General features: G+C 35.5%; 1 protein-coding gene across 1 annotated transcript; it reads left to right on the top strand.

Moving 5' to 3' along the window:
• The first annotated feature begins 661 nt into the window (after positions 1-661).
• On the top strand, positions 662-14,324 carry LOC140136552 (acid-sensing ion channel 2-like). The gene is made up of 10 exons (XM_072158250.1): positions 662-909; positions 2,895-3,062; positions 5,253-5,462; positions 6,546-6,667; positions 7,246-7,575; positions 8,306-8,362; positions 8,961-9,132; positions 9,837-10,382; positions 12,106-12,197; positions 12,817-14,324. Exons 1-10 carry the CDS (start codon positions 677-679, stop codon positions 12,927-12,929), a joined length of 2,043 nt encoding a protein of 680 aa, XP_072014351.1. The 5' UTR covers positions 662-676; the 3' UTR covers positions 12,930-14,324.
• Positions 14,325-14,733: the final 409 nt, after the last annotated feature.

Genomic DNA, 14,733 nt, shown 5'->3' with positions numbered 1-14,733 from the left:
ATGACCTTTATATAAGCCGACATTTACATGTTATTAAAACGTGTTGAAAAATACATTTTAAGAACATTGAAAAATGTTTGCAAAAATAGTTTACAATAACATTTTGAAAACTTTTTTAAAAATATTGTTGAGGGGGTTTTCAAACCAAACGTTTTAAAACGTTTTCATGACCTTTAAATAAGCCGACATTTTAATGTTATTAAAACGTTTCTACCTAAACCAAAAGCCAAACTATAACTTACTTTAGACGTTTTTAAAACGTTTTTGTTTCTACAAAATTGCGCTCGAAGGCCGCTTCGCGACACCTCCCCCTCTACTGGGCGCGAGGAACAGGAACCAGATATATGCCCGGCGCCCCCTGGACTAGTTCATCTGAGGAGACTAAACCTCTACATAGACTAAATATCTATGTTTACCCTACTCGTTGTGAATAGAAAGGTTATATAAACATACAGACAAAGGCTTTACCAAATGACCATGTTAATTGCAATCGATTGTTCGTTACTGTACCGATGCAAATTCAACATGCAAGTAATGAAAATTAGGTCTTGTGATACTCAAAACTACAAGCGCAAACCACATTCATCTCAACTCTGTTAAGACGTGTTCATGCCTTTACGAGTAAAGGCCTCTATTGTTGCTCAAAAGGTGGTTGCCAAAATTGAACCAATTCAATATGCATGACAGCAATAACCCATCTGTCTGGGGTAATGGAACAAGTAACAACCAAACACCTGTTACTTATCAAGTTCACCCTTTGAAAACAGAGCCTAAGATCCAGCAGTATGATGATGACAAAGAAGAGCATAAATCGAGTGGATGTTGCTCCAGTGTGATACAATGTAGTCAAGAAACAAGTTTTTCTGGATTCAAATATATTTCTGAAAGCGGGAGTTCCGGAATAAGGAGGTAAGATCTTATAACGTACGATGTTGATAATCTATCCATAGACTTCCCTGTTTCAAAATAAATAATTTTTCATTTAATATATTTTACAAAATCTAAATCTAAAAAATATTTATTTCTTCCTTTCTTTCCCAGAGTATGCCTAAAAATCTGTCGGACAATTGTTGACGAATTCTATACGAATCATACTATATAGTTTTATTCATTAAAAGAATAATAATACAAAAGTAAGGTACATCAAAAGATATAATGAGAGTCAAAAAGCCCGCATAGGTACTATATAAAAGTATTTGTATCTCACTGACCAAAGAATATCTGAACTGAAAGAAGCTTGTGATCGCACGCGCCATGTTACATTTCTTAGGACGCCATTTCTTCACAAGCTATCATTTGATTGAAATGGTTTCTTCGACATTTTAAAGCTTACGAGATGTTTGTTTTTGTGCAAATAGAAATACCAAAATTGGTGTGTGCAAACAACAAAAGTTTTGTGTTGATTTTGCATTACTAAGGTAAAATAAGTGTTTATTTTAGGAACTTTCTCTCTGAATTTATTAAAATTATGCAAATTCGCTGGTCCTGTTACCATGCACACCGACCTTAGTGGAATATAAAGCACAGGGTACAATGTAATATTCAGTATGAGGTCATAGCTATCTTTAACCTGGTCAAGACATGCAGGCTATTAGTCTTGCTATAGTAAATGATAAGGATTATGTCATAACATCATTTTTCAAACTATTTTAAAATTGCACCATAGTTTGTTGTTTGCAAACCATGAATTACAATGAGAAAAATCATATTTCTTTTAATATAAATACACAGCTCAAAAAGAAACTTATAATTTTTCACAAGATCATATCTTAAAATCCTGTCCATCAAAATGAGCCAAAATTACACACAGGATTACTTCAATACTCTACTCAAAACACATGTCAGTAACCAAGCAGTTGTCCAACTGACACGGCAGCAAATAGCACTGACACGGAACAACTTCCTGGACCATTTTCACAGCCAGATGTTTGGCACCCAGCATTGTAATTCATGGTTTGCCGGTACATCCATTTTAAAGGGATTTTTATTATATGATAGTTAAAGGGCATGTCTATTGCAAAAACAACATCATATCATTGGCAAGCTAATATTATAAGGACAATGAAAATGACTCCTTTTTTGAGAAAATAAGACGTTTAAAATTGATATTCCGCAAAAACCAACTTAAGCGGTGAGTTCCTTCGAACGAGACAGATTTGGCCTAGAAAAAAGGTGACGTCATGAAATGAGATGTGCCCGCTTTGAGAAAAGGGAATATAAACGCTCTCAATGGACAGAACGTATACTGTTGTTGTTCACAGAAAAAACCTAAATTAAGTATTACAAATTTAATGGTTTTTAAACATATGGATAAAATCAGCTGCTTCTCTTTTATTGTGATATTACAATTCATATGTATATCAATATCATGAGAAATATTAGGCCTAAAAAATAAATAAATAATTTGAGCTAAGAATTTCATCGTGTTCATCTGAGACTAACATATAAACGTCCACACACTCATGTATCTGATTTCCCTGTGCGATATCAGTTGGATGAAATATTATAAAGCAAACACATAGTAACAATACCATGTGGGCTTTGTTTCCAAAATGAGAACAATAGTCTGCATATTGTTATGCAGCATTGTTATGGTAAATAATAGTACAACTTATTGTTGCTAATGTCAAACTTGTCACACAAGTATGAGAGCATGATATAGTGCCCGCTTCATTTACCTACGTCATCAGCCAAACGGGGGAAGAACACGTACGCTTCAAACGGGGAAGAACACGTACGAGGCTGAACTTTACCCACACAATTTCTCCTTTTTCAGGAGAAATACACATAAAAAAATGCAACTAGTGTCAACTTGTTTTTGCAATAGACCTGACCTTTAAACATAATGTTCACTACGATATTCGTAATTTTATTCTTGTTTATTATGATCACAGATTGTTTTGGCTTCTGATTGTTTTGGGTGCATTTTCTGGTCTACTTATTCAAATCGTTTTTTCAACGAGGAAATTCATTGCCCAAGGGACCAACACACACTTCAATTACATGACAAAGGAAGAATTGGACTTTCCATCTGTGACTTTCTGCAACACAAATATGTTCAGGTAAAGTGTCATTCAAATCAATTTTAATTAATCCAATGATATGTACTTAAAGTGTATGTAGCTGGGAGGAAAAGCCGACGATCATTAAAATTTTTTTGACCTTTCGTATTGAAGATACACATTTTTGGGAAAGAAATATGTTCCTTCAATACGAAAGGTCAACATTTTTAAATGATCGTCGGCTTTTCCACCCAACTACATACACTTTAAGTACATATCATTAGATTAATTTTTTGTTGATTATTTGCCATAAAAATTTGCTTTATATCGCCAATTTCAAAAATCTAAATTATTTGATATCAGAAGGACATTCCTCGTATTCAGAATGCAATTCGATATGTCTGATGTGCTCTCATATCCCAGAAAAAATACTGTGCAAATGTTGCTATCCTTTCCCTTAAATCAACAATTGTATGTAAAATAAATCACTTAGTAGCAGATGAAGACCTCACATTTCAAAATAGTTGTATCCCATCAAAATTATGTGCCTTTTAGACAATGACAAGCAATTTGCTGGTTTACTTTTCAATGCCCGTCTTCTGAAATCACCAGACTATATCTCTGCTTTCAAAAAACATTAAAAGATGTTGATAACATATAATTTGTGTGTATAGTAGTGATATTTACTTTGCTCTTTTGGTTTTCCTAAAAAAGAAATAAAGAAAAAAAGGAATTCGACCGACCGACCTTTTTTTGCCAAGTTAGGCCAAATATACACTTTTTGGCCTAAATTTTACATAAAGAAATAATAAAGATGTAAAAATAAAAAATAGTTTCATTGCCTGTATAATTTTATAGAATCCTCTAAAAAGTGCAATAAATTGCTGAAAAAACATAAATATTCTTATAGTTTTCTGAAAATTATACTGAGCTGATAAAATGTTACGGCATTTTCATCATTATATTTTGTAAAATACTCGTAAAACCTACTGGTATTTATGGATAAATTATCTGGCGTACCTTTGACTATTCGGTCTCTTATTGTTGCAATAACGTAAATGTAGCTCATCCAATGAAGTCAATAGAGACCTGACTAATTGTATTTTAAAAATACACTTAAACTAAAGCAAACATATGCATCGATTTTATTGAAAGACAAACATGATCTGATTCCGGTCATAATTTAGAAATGATGATACATGTGATTTGGGCTATTCCATTCGAAATCCATACAACCCCTACAGAAAACATGACCGTAATCTTACACACGGAGTGTGAATTTCAAATGTGATTACCGGAATCATGGGAATGGGTGACTCCATTTGAAATCTATACACCCTGTGTGTAAGATTAAGGTCGTGTTCTTCCATAGGGTTGTGTGGATTTCCCCTGGAATAGCCTTTTGTAACCATTAGCAAAGTAAATAGACTCTCACTTAACCTATTTACCAAGATGTATAAACACTTTTGGTTATAATGATGTATAAATTTGCTTTCTATTCACTTTTGGTTAATCTTAATGAAGCATTCCAAATATGATATCATTTTCATATGCCTCCTTAATTGGTTGTAGCTGTAATAATAATAATAATAATAATAATAATAATAATAATAATAATAATAATAATAATAATAATAATAATAATAATAAAAATAATAACACTAATAATAATAATAATAATAATAATAAAAATAATAACACTAATAATAATAATAATAATAATTATAATAATAATAATAATAATAATAATTATAATAATAATAATAATAATAATAATAATAATAATGTGAATTTCTAATGCGCACATCTCCACCAAATCTATGTCGCTCAAGGCGCAATACAGATATTATTTTACACTACATAATAAAAATTAATTTACTTAATCTACACATGAACAACAATCAATAGGTGAACAAAAATATGGTGATGCACATCAGTGATTAAAATGAGTTTTTAAAGAACTTTTAAAGTGTGCTAAAGATGTACTTATTTTATCAGTGTCATTCAGTGGGATGAGGGACAAAGTGAATTTCAGGGGGTCAACACATTTTGCGGGAAAATGCTGCAAAAAGTTTAAATAATTTCGTAATTTGGCGTTTTTAAGGGTGAATGGGGAAACTTGGGGTGGTGCAATAAAATGTTTTTGGGCAATGCCCCCCCCCCTGCACCCCAAGTGCCGCCACTGATGTCATCTAATGTATTAATATAATTGTTAATAATCTAAAAAGGCTCCCTTCTATTTCCATATAGGATCGAGCAAATCGTCTTTTTATATGGAAACTGGGCGTCTGCGTATCGTACAGGACTTCAACAAATACATCAACTTTTCCCCCGACTTGGTATGTCTGTTGGTGGGGAATATTATGGTAATGAGGAATTGGATGAATTCTATCCCCTAGGACTTGATTTGTACGAATTTGTAACTGCTGGTTCTCATTCACTACACGATATGATGATATTGTAAGTGTTTATGTCTTACAGAAATGAAAAGTATGTGTCTCTTGTAATTTTTTATCTTGTTTTGTGTAATGAAAATCAAATGAGCATTAGTAGGTAAAAAGGATAGAATATAATTTCGGTTATTCAAAAGACCGGTTTTAAAATACAATATCTTAAAGTGAATATGGATTCATATTTTCAATATTACCGTAACTTTTCAACGGAGCAGTATATTCCCAGCAAACACAAAAAGTTTTTAAAACGTTTTATACAGGTTATATTTTGGTTTTTTGGTTTTGGTAAAAACGTTTTAATAACATTAAAATGTCGGCTTATATAAAGGTCATGAAAACGTTTAAAACATTTAGTATGAAAACACACTACACAAATATTTAAAAATATTTGTAAAATGTTTTAAAAATGTTATTGTAAAATATTTTTTGAAAACATTTTTGCGAAATATTTTGTCAACACTTAAATAACATTATGTTAGAATATTTGCAGTAAGTTATCATAAAATGTTTTTGAACGTTATGAAAACGTTTTATACCTTTTATATAATCCGATATTAAAACGTTTTCTGGCAACCTTTTCTAACCTTTTGCGAATGATGTCTAAAACGTTTTGTGCCCGGGGTTTTGTGTTTACTGGGATGATTTGAAATATAAGTCAATATTAATTTGAAAAATATCATTCATATTCCATAAGAAATCAAGCAGAAGGGGTGATAAGGCAGCTGCGACTAAGAAAGAGAAAGGATGAGAGTCGAGACCGTGAGAACGAAAAGAAGAAAAGTGATGAGAAAGGAATGAAAATAAACGGGAAAGGAAAAGGCGACAAGGTCGAGAGAAAGAGGGAGATATGGAAACTCACATTGGGTTTTATAATACAGCTTTGTGGCAGATTCACAGAGAGAGAGAATGAGCGTGAGAGAGAGGGTTCGAGAGAAGGAGAGTGTGGGGAGAGAAAAAGTAGATAAAAAAGAGAGGGAGGTAGAGAGAGCGCGAGTGACCAAGAGAGATGAATAACATGATGGGACACATTCCATTTGATAATTCATGAAGAAATACACACTACATGTTTAATGTTCAAATATTTATTTAGGTGTGAATTCAAAGGAGAACAGTGTGGACCAGAAAACTTCACGACGACGATCACAAACTATGGAGTGTGTTATACCTTCAACTCAAACGTGAACGAAGAAAAACTATCAGTCAATGCACCAGGTTAGAACATAGGTTTTCACCTATGTAGTATCTGAACTACAGTTTGTTTGATAATGCAGTCTTTCATCTGATGTTTGCCTTAATATTATGCTATTGAATTCAAAATCGACGTTGTCACCCAAACAAATATTTACACTGTTAAGCACTGCGTTAACCAAACGTTGAACTTATGAACAACCCAACTGTTGGATAAAAAGGTTCCATTGACTTTTGATCACAATCAGCGGCGTAACCAGTGGGGGACGGGGGAAAGCCCCCACCCCCGACACAATAAACTGGGAAAAGAGCAAAAAAATAGTAAAACATTTGGAAAAAGTAGTCAAAACACTAGGCTCACACATAAATTCTACAACTTTTTATCATAAATTGGGCAATTATTAAATATTCCCCTTCCCTGGAAGGTCAGGTCTGGTTACGCCACTTATCACAATCAATTTGACCATGGTTCATGATTGACGCAACGTTGTGTTAAAGTTACCCAAAATTGTATAAACAGTGCAGCAGTTTGAATCACGTAGTATCTTTATTAATATATGAAGGGACAAAATAATGGTGTATATTTATGTTTGGATATGCAGGTGAAAGGCAGAGCTTACGTCTGATTTTGAATGCAGAAGAACGAGAGGTTACAGTAGCTCCAAGAGAAAATTTTGGATTTAAAATCCTGGTCCATCCACGAGATGAAGTAGCCAACTTACTGGACTACGGAATAGAACTGCAGCCTGGTACCCATACCCCTATACGCCTGGATGTCACAGAAATGACAACACTAGGGTCACCGTATGGCGATTGTGGGAGTCGACCGCTGAAATACCTGACAGGTGCTTATACAGAGTCTAAGTGCTATCTGGAATGTGAAACAGATTACGTCGTTTCTAATTGTGGATGTCGAAACTTTCATATGCCAGGTATGTTCGCCGGGTGAGTACAATGGGCTATTCCATTCAAAATCCACACTACCCTTGTGAGTGAGTATTTCAAATGGAATTTACCCAATTTGAATAATAAATAATAGTCATGATAGTAGACTCTATGATTTCACATGGTCTGCATTTACCAGTCACATTTCAGCCACTTCCTTTTCACAGCGGTTTTTAAAGGTTTCTCGTTCTGATTTTTTTGAGATGTTGTCATTTTGGAGAGGTTCAAATCCGTTGGATAGCTCGAGCTGGAACTTCTCTCTTGTGTTAGAATCTAATAGCTTTACCATTTTAACTTTGTTCTTCATGCAAGGCTTTTTGCTGGTTCTAAGACTGGTCACCGTGGAGCAGTGGTTATGGTACTTGTCTATGGTGCGTGAGGCCCGGGTTCAATCCCAGTGATGCCGATTGGGGGAAAGGTTTAAGTTTTCATACTAGTACGCTCTCCCCATGGTGCATTTAGAATTGAATTAACCAACCATGAGTGTACTCCGTCCTTCGGTTCCATATACAGGGAGAAATGTTCTTCTTTTTTTTTAGATCTGTCCACCATTTCATGGAAATGCCCATGTACAGACGTAATGTCCAGCACTCACGGCATGCATGGAGGGGTGAACTAATTCTGATATCTACTATGAACTGCGATGCTTTGAGTTACTGTGTCGTTACTCTGCATTGAAATCAATAATCGTTTATTTACTTCCGTTTTAACCTGCAGGAAACGCCACGTTTTGTTCTCCTAAACAATTGACACAATGCTTCTATGATACAAGTTGTGAGTATTACCCGGTGCCACTCAAACCAAATGTGTTAACTTATAATACTAGGGCAGAAATCAACAAATTTTGCACAAAAATGCCGCAAAAGGTGGAAATTTGTGTGAGCTTTTGCCTCAAAAATGGGGGGGCACGATTGACATGCAGATTGTCGTTTATGAAAGGCATTTCATTGGTCACACACAGACAATCAAATCCAAATAGCGGTGACTGAAAAGAGTCTCCTTTTAAATAATATTTTAAGGAACGTCAGTGATTAGGGTGAGTATTTGTGCATAAAGTAGGTCGGTGTTTTATGTTGGAAATGTGAGGCCCTGCACAAAGATGGCAACACGTGATATACAAGTGTCCTCCACGGTGATTTGACCCGGCCTTTGTCATGCCGTAGAATGTTGTGCCCAGTACCAAAAGCATGCATTGTTTGTTCATTGTTTTTTTTTCAAAGAAGACACTACTAGAAAGTAGGCCTATACTACTAAAAATACGGAGTAAAAAGAGCGAAGGAAATATGACAGAGACGGACAAAGATAAAAGAGAAGGGGGATTCTTGCAGGATTGTAAACCGTTTATTATCGACTTTTTATGATCTTCTTTCAGTAACGTTTGCGGCTAATAGGAAAACTCTGTGTTCATGTCCTGAAGTCTGCTACGAAGTTCTATACAAACCAACTGTGTCACAAACGTCTTTCCCGTCCAGGGGTGTAGCGACAGCACTATATCTCAAACAGGACAATTACCTTCCGGCTAAAGCATTTGGTGCGGCTGTTCGGTAAGTTAACATGGCTATAGGCCCCTAGTCTTACGTTATATACACATGTGTGCTCTGCCGAAATGATAGGTTTGTCAAAAAAAGATGCGATTGCAATTTGGCACTGCCGAAATCCAGCCAATACATGCGTTACTTCAGATGCTACGCCCAGTTTCCATCAATCTCTGATCGTACAAGAAAGACCAACCAGGAAAATCCGAGAACTAAACCACTCTCTCGACGGGAATGTGTTAAATAGTTTCAACTGATAATTTTGCATTTTTTAAACAATCCGAAAGACCTCTGAATTTGATCAAAACAGAGCTCAGAAGGACCCTTGATTTTCAGCTCTATAAGACCTTTAAATTGCTTATTTCTCATTTCAGAGCGACGGAAGACCTTGATTTTGTCTGTTCGCAGCTCGAAAAGACCCACCCCTCCCTTTTTTACCTGTTCACAGCTTCCCTTTCACCGGTACGCCGTCAGCTCCCAAAGACCCAACACCTGAAAATTCCGGGGGAGCATACCCTCAAAAAATGTATGATGTGCCCCACCCCTTCCGGAGGGGCCTAGCGCCTTTCGGTGAATTGAATATTTGCATAAACCTTTAAAGCAAATTTACCAAAAAAGTTCAAAATTCAATAAGCACTAAAGATGCACATATAAAATAAATATATTCCATGTATAGTTTTAAAGATTATTCGTTAAATCATGTTATTTTCCAGCGATGCTGCGTCGAATGAAAACTCGAAACTAAATATTCGGAATACAAATATTGCTGCACTCATCTACGGTTTTGCGGGAAGGAACAACTCCAATGGCGATATTCTTTCAGATGTAATCCCAGACGAGACTATTTATACACTGAACGTGTTGATGCATGACATCTTTTCAAGCCTGCAGTATCAACTTTTCCTAGATCTTTCGGATGATTTATTTTACGAAATCCAGTTACGCAGTGTCTCATATGGCCCTGAAAGTGAGCGATATTGGCAAGAGTATATCCAGAATGAGAAACATTGGGTGACATCGGGCGTCTCCAAACAGACAACAGCAAGAGCTTTCAGAGACACTAAAGAATATTTACCACATTTAGGCAATCAAACATTTGAGGAATTTATAGATGATGTGTATGAGGAGTTTGGTTTTGAAGACGTATACTTCAGCGCATTTCCATTGATTTATGCGGCTACCTATGATATGTTGATTCGTTACGGCAACGAGATTAACCAAAACGTAGAGCCTTTTGGAATGCTTACGGAATATATGAGGTAGGTTTTAATACTGAAGGACCTCTATCGTGGTCAGGGATGGATCCAGGGTTTGAGAGGGGTGAGCCCACTCATGAAATGTTTTCCAGCGCCCCAAAGTTTACGGCAAAAGTGACTTTATTGCTCATTCTGGAGAAGCCCGAAGGGGTATTCCATTCTGAGCAGAAAAGTTGTGCAAAACGTTTGCCAAATCACTTTCGTCAAATATTTTGTTTTTCTGTTTTTAGAGGAGGGAGAGGCCGGGCCTTCAGGCGTCAACCTTTCTTTCTTTTTTAGAAGAGGGAGAGGCCGGGCCTTCAGGTCCCTTGGATCCGTTCTTGACCGCGATGATGGTGGCGGGGACGGCAGTAGTGGTGGTAGTGGTGGTAGTGTTGCTAGTAGTAGTGGTATGATATGATAATAGCAGCAGTAAATTAATCATGTTAATCGTCAGTTCGTTGCAAACAATTTTCTTTTTCAGTTAGGGCTACGCTTACGATAGTTTTGAGTTCAAACGGGTGTATAATGCAAAATTAACGTTAGTACCACTTCCCAGCAACACAAACCGTTTTTAAAAACATACTCTTGGTTTTGGTTTTGGAAAAACGTTTTAATATCATTAAATGTCGGGCTTTATAGAGGTCATGAAAACGTTTTAAAACTTTTTTTATGAAAACATTCCAACCACAACCACATTGTCACAATGTTATTGTAAAATAACATTATGTTTAAATATTTTGCAGCAAGTGTTCAAAAAAATTTTATGAACTTTTTATACTTGTTATATGTGTACATCCATATCAAAACGATGCACTTGTCGGCTGCTACATGTGTCTCATTTCACATAATAGCTAGGAAGAAATACCAGACTCATCTCAAGCGGAGGTCACTTCAAATCATCCCAAATCACATGGTTTAGGAATACAGAGAACATTTTAAATTAAACCTATGACTTGGGGATGATTGGAAGTGACCTCCACTTGAGATGAGTCTGGTATATATTCCTAACTATAACATGAAAAGAGACACATGTAGCAGCCGACAAGTGCATCGTTTTGATATGGATGTACACATATACTGTTTATATAACCCGACATTTAAACGTTTTCTTGCAACGTTTTCTAACCTTTTGCGAGTAATGTTGAAAACGTTTTGTGTTTGCTGGGTTACGATATTCTCACAGGCAACAGTAAAACTGAACTGCTTAAACTGCTCTTACGATGTCTTATTTCATTAATTAAAAAACTTAATTTGTCAACTTCATAACTTAAAACATGATTTAAACTTCGTCTACCGAATCGGAGGCATATTTTTGCAAGGCTTCCACCAAAGAGGGGGTTAATGCAACTTCCTCCGTGAATAGCCAGGTGAATAGCGTTGTTTATGATATCATATTAACGTTGAGCTCTGTGTCTCTTCTCACTGAGCCCACAATCAGTACAAACAGTCTGGCATCATTACGCCCTCAAGAAATATCAAAAATCGCATTTGTACGTGTCAAAATGTTCGGCTAAAATTCTTAGATACAAGTAATTTCACCAAATCTTTGGCTACATATAAAGGAAATTTGTATTTTAATCTAAATACTAAGCTGAGATTCCACCCCCTCGGGCCAAAAAACGTGCTTTCATGTGCTTTCTCAATTTCGCCATAAATGTCACCTGCAATATTCTTGCATTCTGGCGGCGTTATTATTTGTTAATGAAATAACATTTGCCTAACGTTCATTGTTATATTTATGCAGTAAAACCATTTTGCAAGTTCAGATATATTTCGGAAATTTGAAAGTGGAGCAGATAACGGAACAGCCCTCCTACGAATTATTCCAGTTTGTTTGTGAGTATTGAAAAGATGCAGTAGATGAAATAGATACATTATGCTATAAAAAACACCTTAATCAGAATTTTCGTCAAAAGTTTGTACAGGTTATTATGTTCAACCTGGAAAGTAAAAGCAGACCCGAGACACTCCGGAGCTAGTTTGAGGACAGTACGCATACCATATATGGACGTGATTCTTAATAAATTAATAAATTATCGTGTAAATCCGTCCTGGTCTCCTACACAACCAGTTTGTGCCGGTCCTTACATACAGTCTGGCCCGAGACTAGGCAAAACTATGTTCTGTAATTGGTTTAACATGTCCATCACGTCATGGATAATTTATTAATTATTAATTGATTAAGAATCACATTGTTGCTGTCCTCAATATCGGCATAGGCCTTGAGAACAGAATGTCTTATCTTATTGTATAGGATCTCTGGTAAAAGGAGCTCACAAAAACTGCAATTGAATTAGCAATGCATCTGTATATGTGTACAATATAAAATCGGCAGTGATTGGTGTTTCAGTAAGCGATTAAGCAGGCATTTCATATAGGTATCTGGTATAATAAATGTCATGAACCTTAACCTCACAATTTACAATAGAACGATTTTTTTCTTTCCATTCCGTAGGTGACTTAGGAGGCGCCTTAGGTTTATTCTTCGGAGCAAGTCTTCTTTCTTTCGTTGAGACAATCGACTTTTGGTTTTCCCGCTCATGCTATAGGTCTTCAAAGAATACATGAATCATGAATCAGGAAGGAACGTGGAACCAGGAGTGGCATTATTTATCATACACTCTAATAATTTTCGTACTATTCATTTTTGACTAGAGTCGCTACTCATTTATTTTTTGATCCCGTAACTATTCGTTTTCGTGAGAAATACTGTTCATTTTGATTATGTCTATTGTCACCGACAATCTTATCGAAATTAATAGTTTCCGTTTTATCTTAACCCCCTGAGCACTACCTGCCGATCTAACATTGCCTCTGATTGGTCAATTACATGATATCTTCACTTTAATCACCAATCAGAATGGAGCTTCGCAAATAATTCACCCCAATTTTTTTGCGTAGTGAAATTATTCTAACAATGTTGCTGATTGGTCCAATTGATAATGAAAACTTCCTTTTGACCAATCGGCAAGTAGTTCTCATGGGGTTAACAAGTAACTATTAATTGACAAGATCTGCAACTCATTATTTGACGAGATGATCCATTTCATTCTGACAAGTTTCTGTTAACCCCCTTCGACAAGACAAGCGACTAATATTTGATAAATTTGGTCATATTTTGAAAGCATTTATTCATTTCGTAGTAATTGACAAGGTCACCGTTTTAAATGACAAGGCAATCCTATCAAATTGTATGTGTTTCTTGTCATTTTGATGAAAATATCCGATTCATTTTGAAGAGAAATCTATTATGTCCCCATCTGAATAGTTTCCCTTGTTAAAATGAGTAAATCGTTTTAAGAGTGAATGCCTAACACTATTGCATAAATGGTTAAAAACAGATACTTTTAATGTCCGTAGTACTGCGACAATGAACGGGTGTTCATTATATTTTGAGTATTGTGAAAATGCTGAACATTTTGCTTGCACTTTGGGAATATCCTTCGGGGTTGAGCCAACTCAGGATATTCCTCGGTTCCAAAAGCAAAATGTTTAGATTGAACTCTCCAATCAATCAATGCGCAGTTATCAACCTGTATTAAAGTTCCATTCAGTGATTCCAGTGATTAAAAGTGAAGGAAAGGTCATTCTAATTGTCATTTGATATTTTTGAAATGAATTGTTTTTTTCAAAACCGAAGAAAACAGCAATATTGACGATGTTGAAGCCCCGTTCAAACACATGTAACTAATTTATATACTGTCAGTATATAAATTACAGATTCAGGTAACTATTTTGTCTTAAATACACGGCTTTCGGCTGAACCACCAGCAGGGTATGTTAGCACATGTACCAAAATCTGGATTTTGATCATTTTTACGAATGCCCGGATGAGCAAATCACTGAATGGGCCTTTAATTAGTCTACTCCTTTATATCCTAGTCAATTTATGAAATTACCCACCACTTATTGCAACAGAATCCATTTCGCATGTGTCCATCTCCAAAAAGCTCATATATTTTAAGTCCCTAATTCAAATGGCCGCTTATGCAGGAGGTGAAATTTCAATGTCAAATCTTGTTAAAGCCTATACCAATGCATTCCTGTCGTCATAAAGATTCAGAAAAAGTATAGTTTGACTTAACCCCAATTTAGCCTATAGTTCTTGAGTTATAGGGGGAAATGTCAAATGTCAAAATTAGGATTTCACAGGGGACAAATATTGAAAATTTCTCTGATTTTAAAGATAAAGTGCTTTGCCATATCTTAGGTGGCTTGTTACCTTGGTAACATGGCAAAAAAGATCAAAATCCATTTAGTCCTATTGTCCTTGACATATTTAGTGATTTTGCCAACGTAACAAAACATCCAAAACAATGTAACATTTCTCCTTTTGATTTATATTTACCAAAGGAACAATTTGAGATAAGTT

This window comes from Amphiura filiformis, chromosome 16, assembly GCF_039555335.1.
Source record: "Amphiura filiformis chromosome 16, Afil_fr2py, whole genome shotgun sequence".
Classification (NCBI taxonomy): Eukaryota; Metazoa; Echinodermata; class Ophiuroidea; order Amphilepidida; family Amphiuridae; genus Amphiura; species Amphiura filiformis.
The sequence above is the reverse complement of the archived record's forward strand: the minus strand, read 5'-3'. Positions and strand labels throughout refer to the sequence as shown.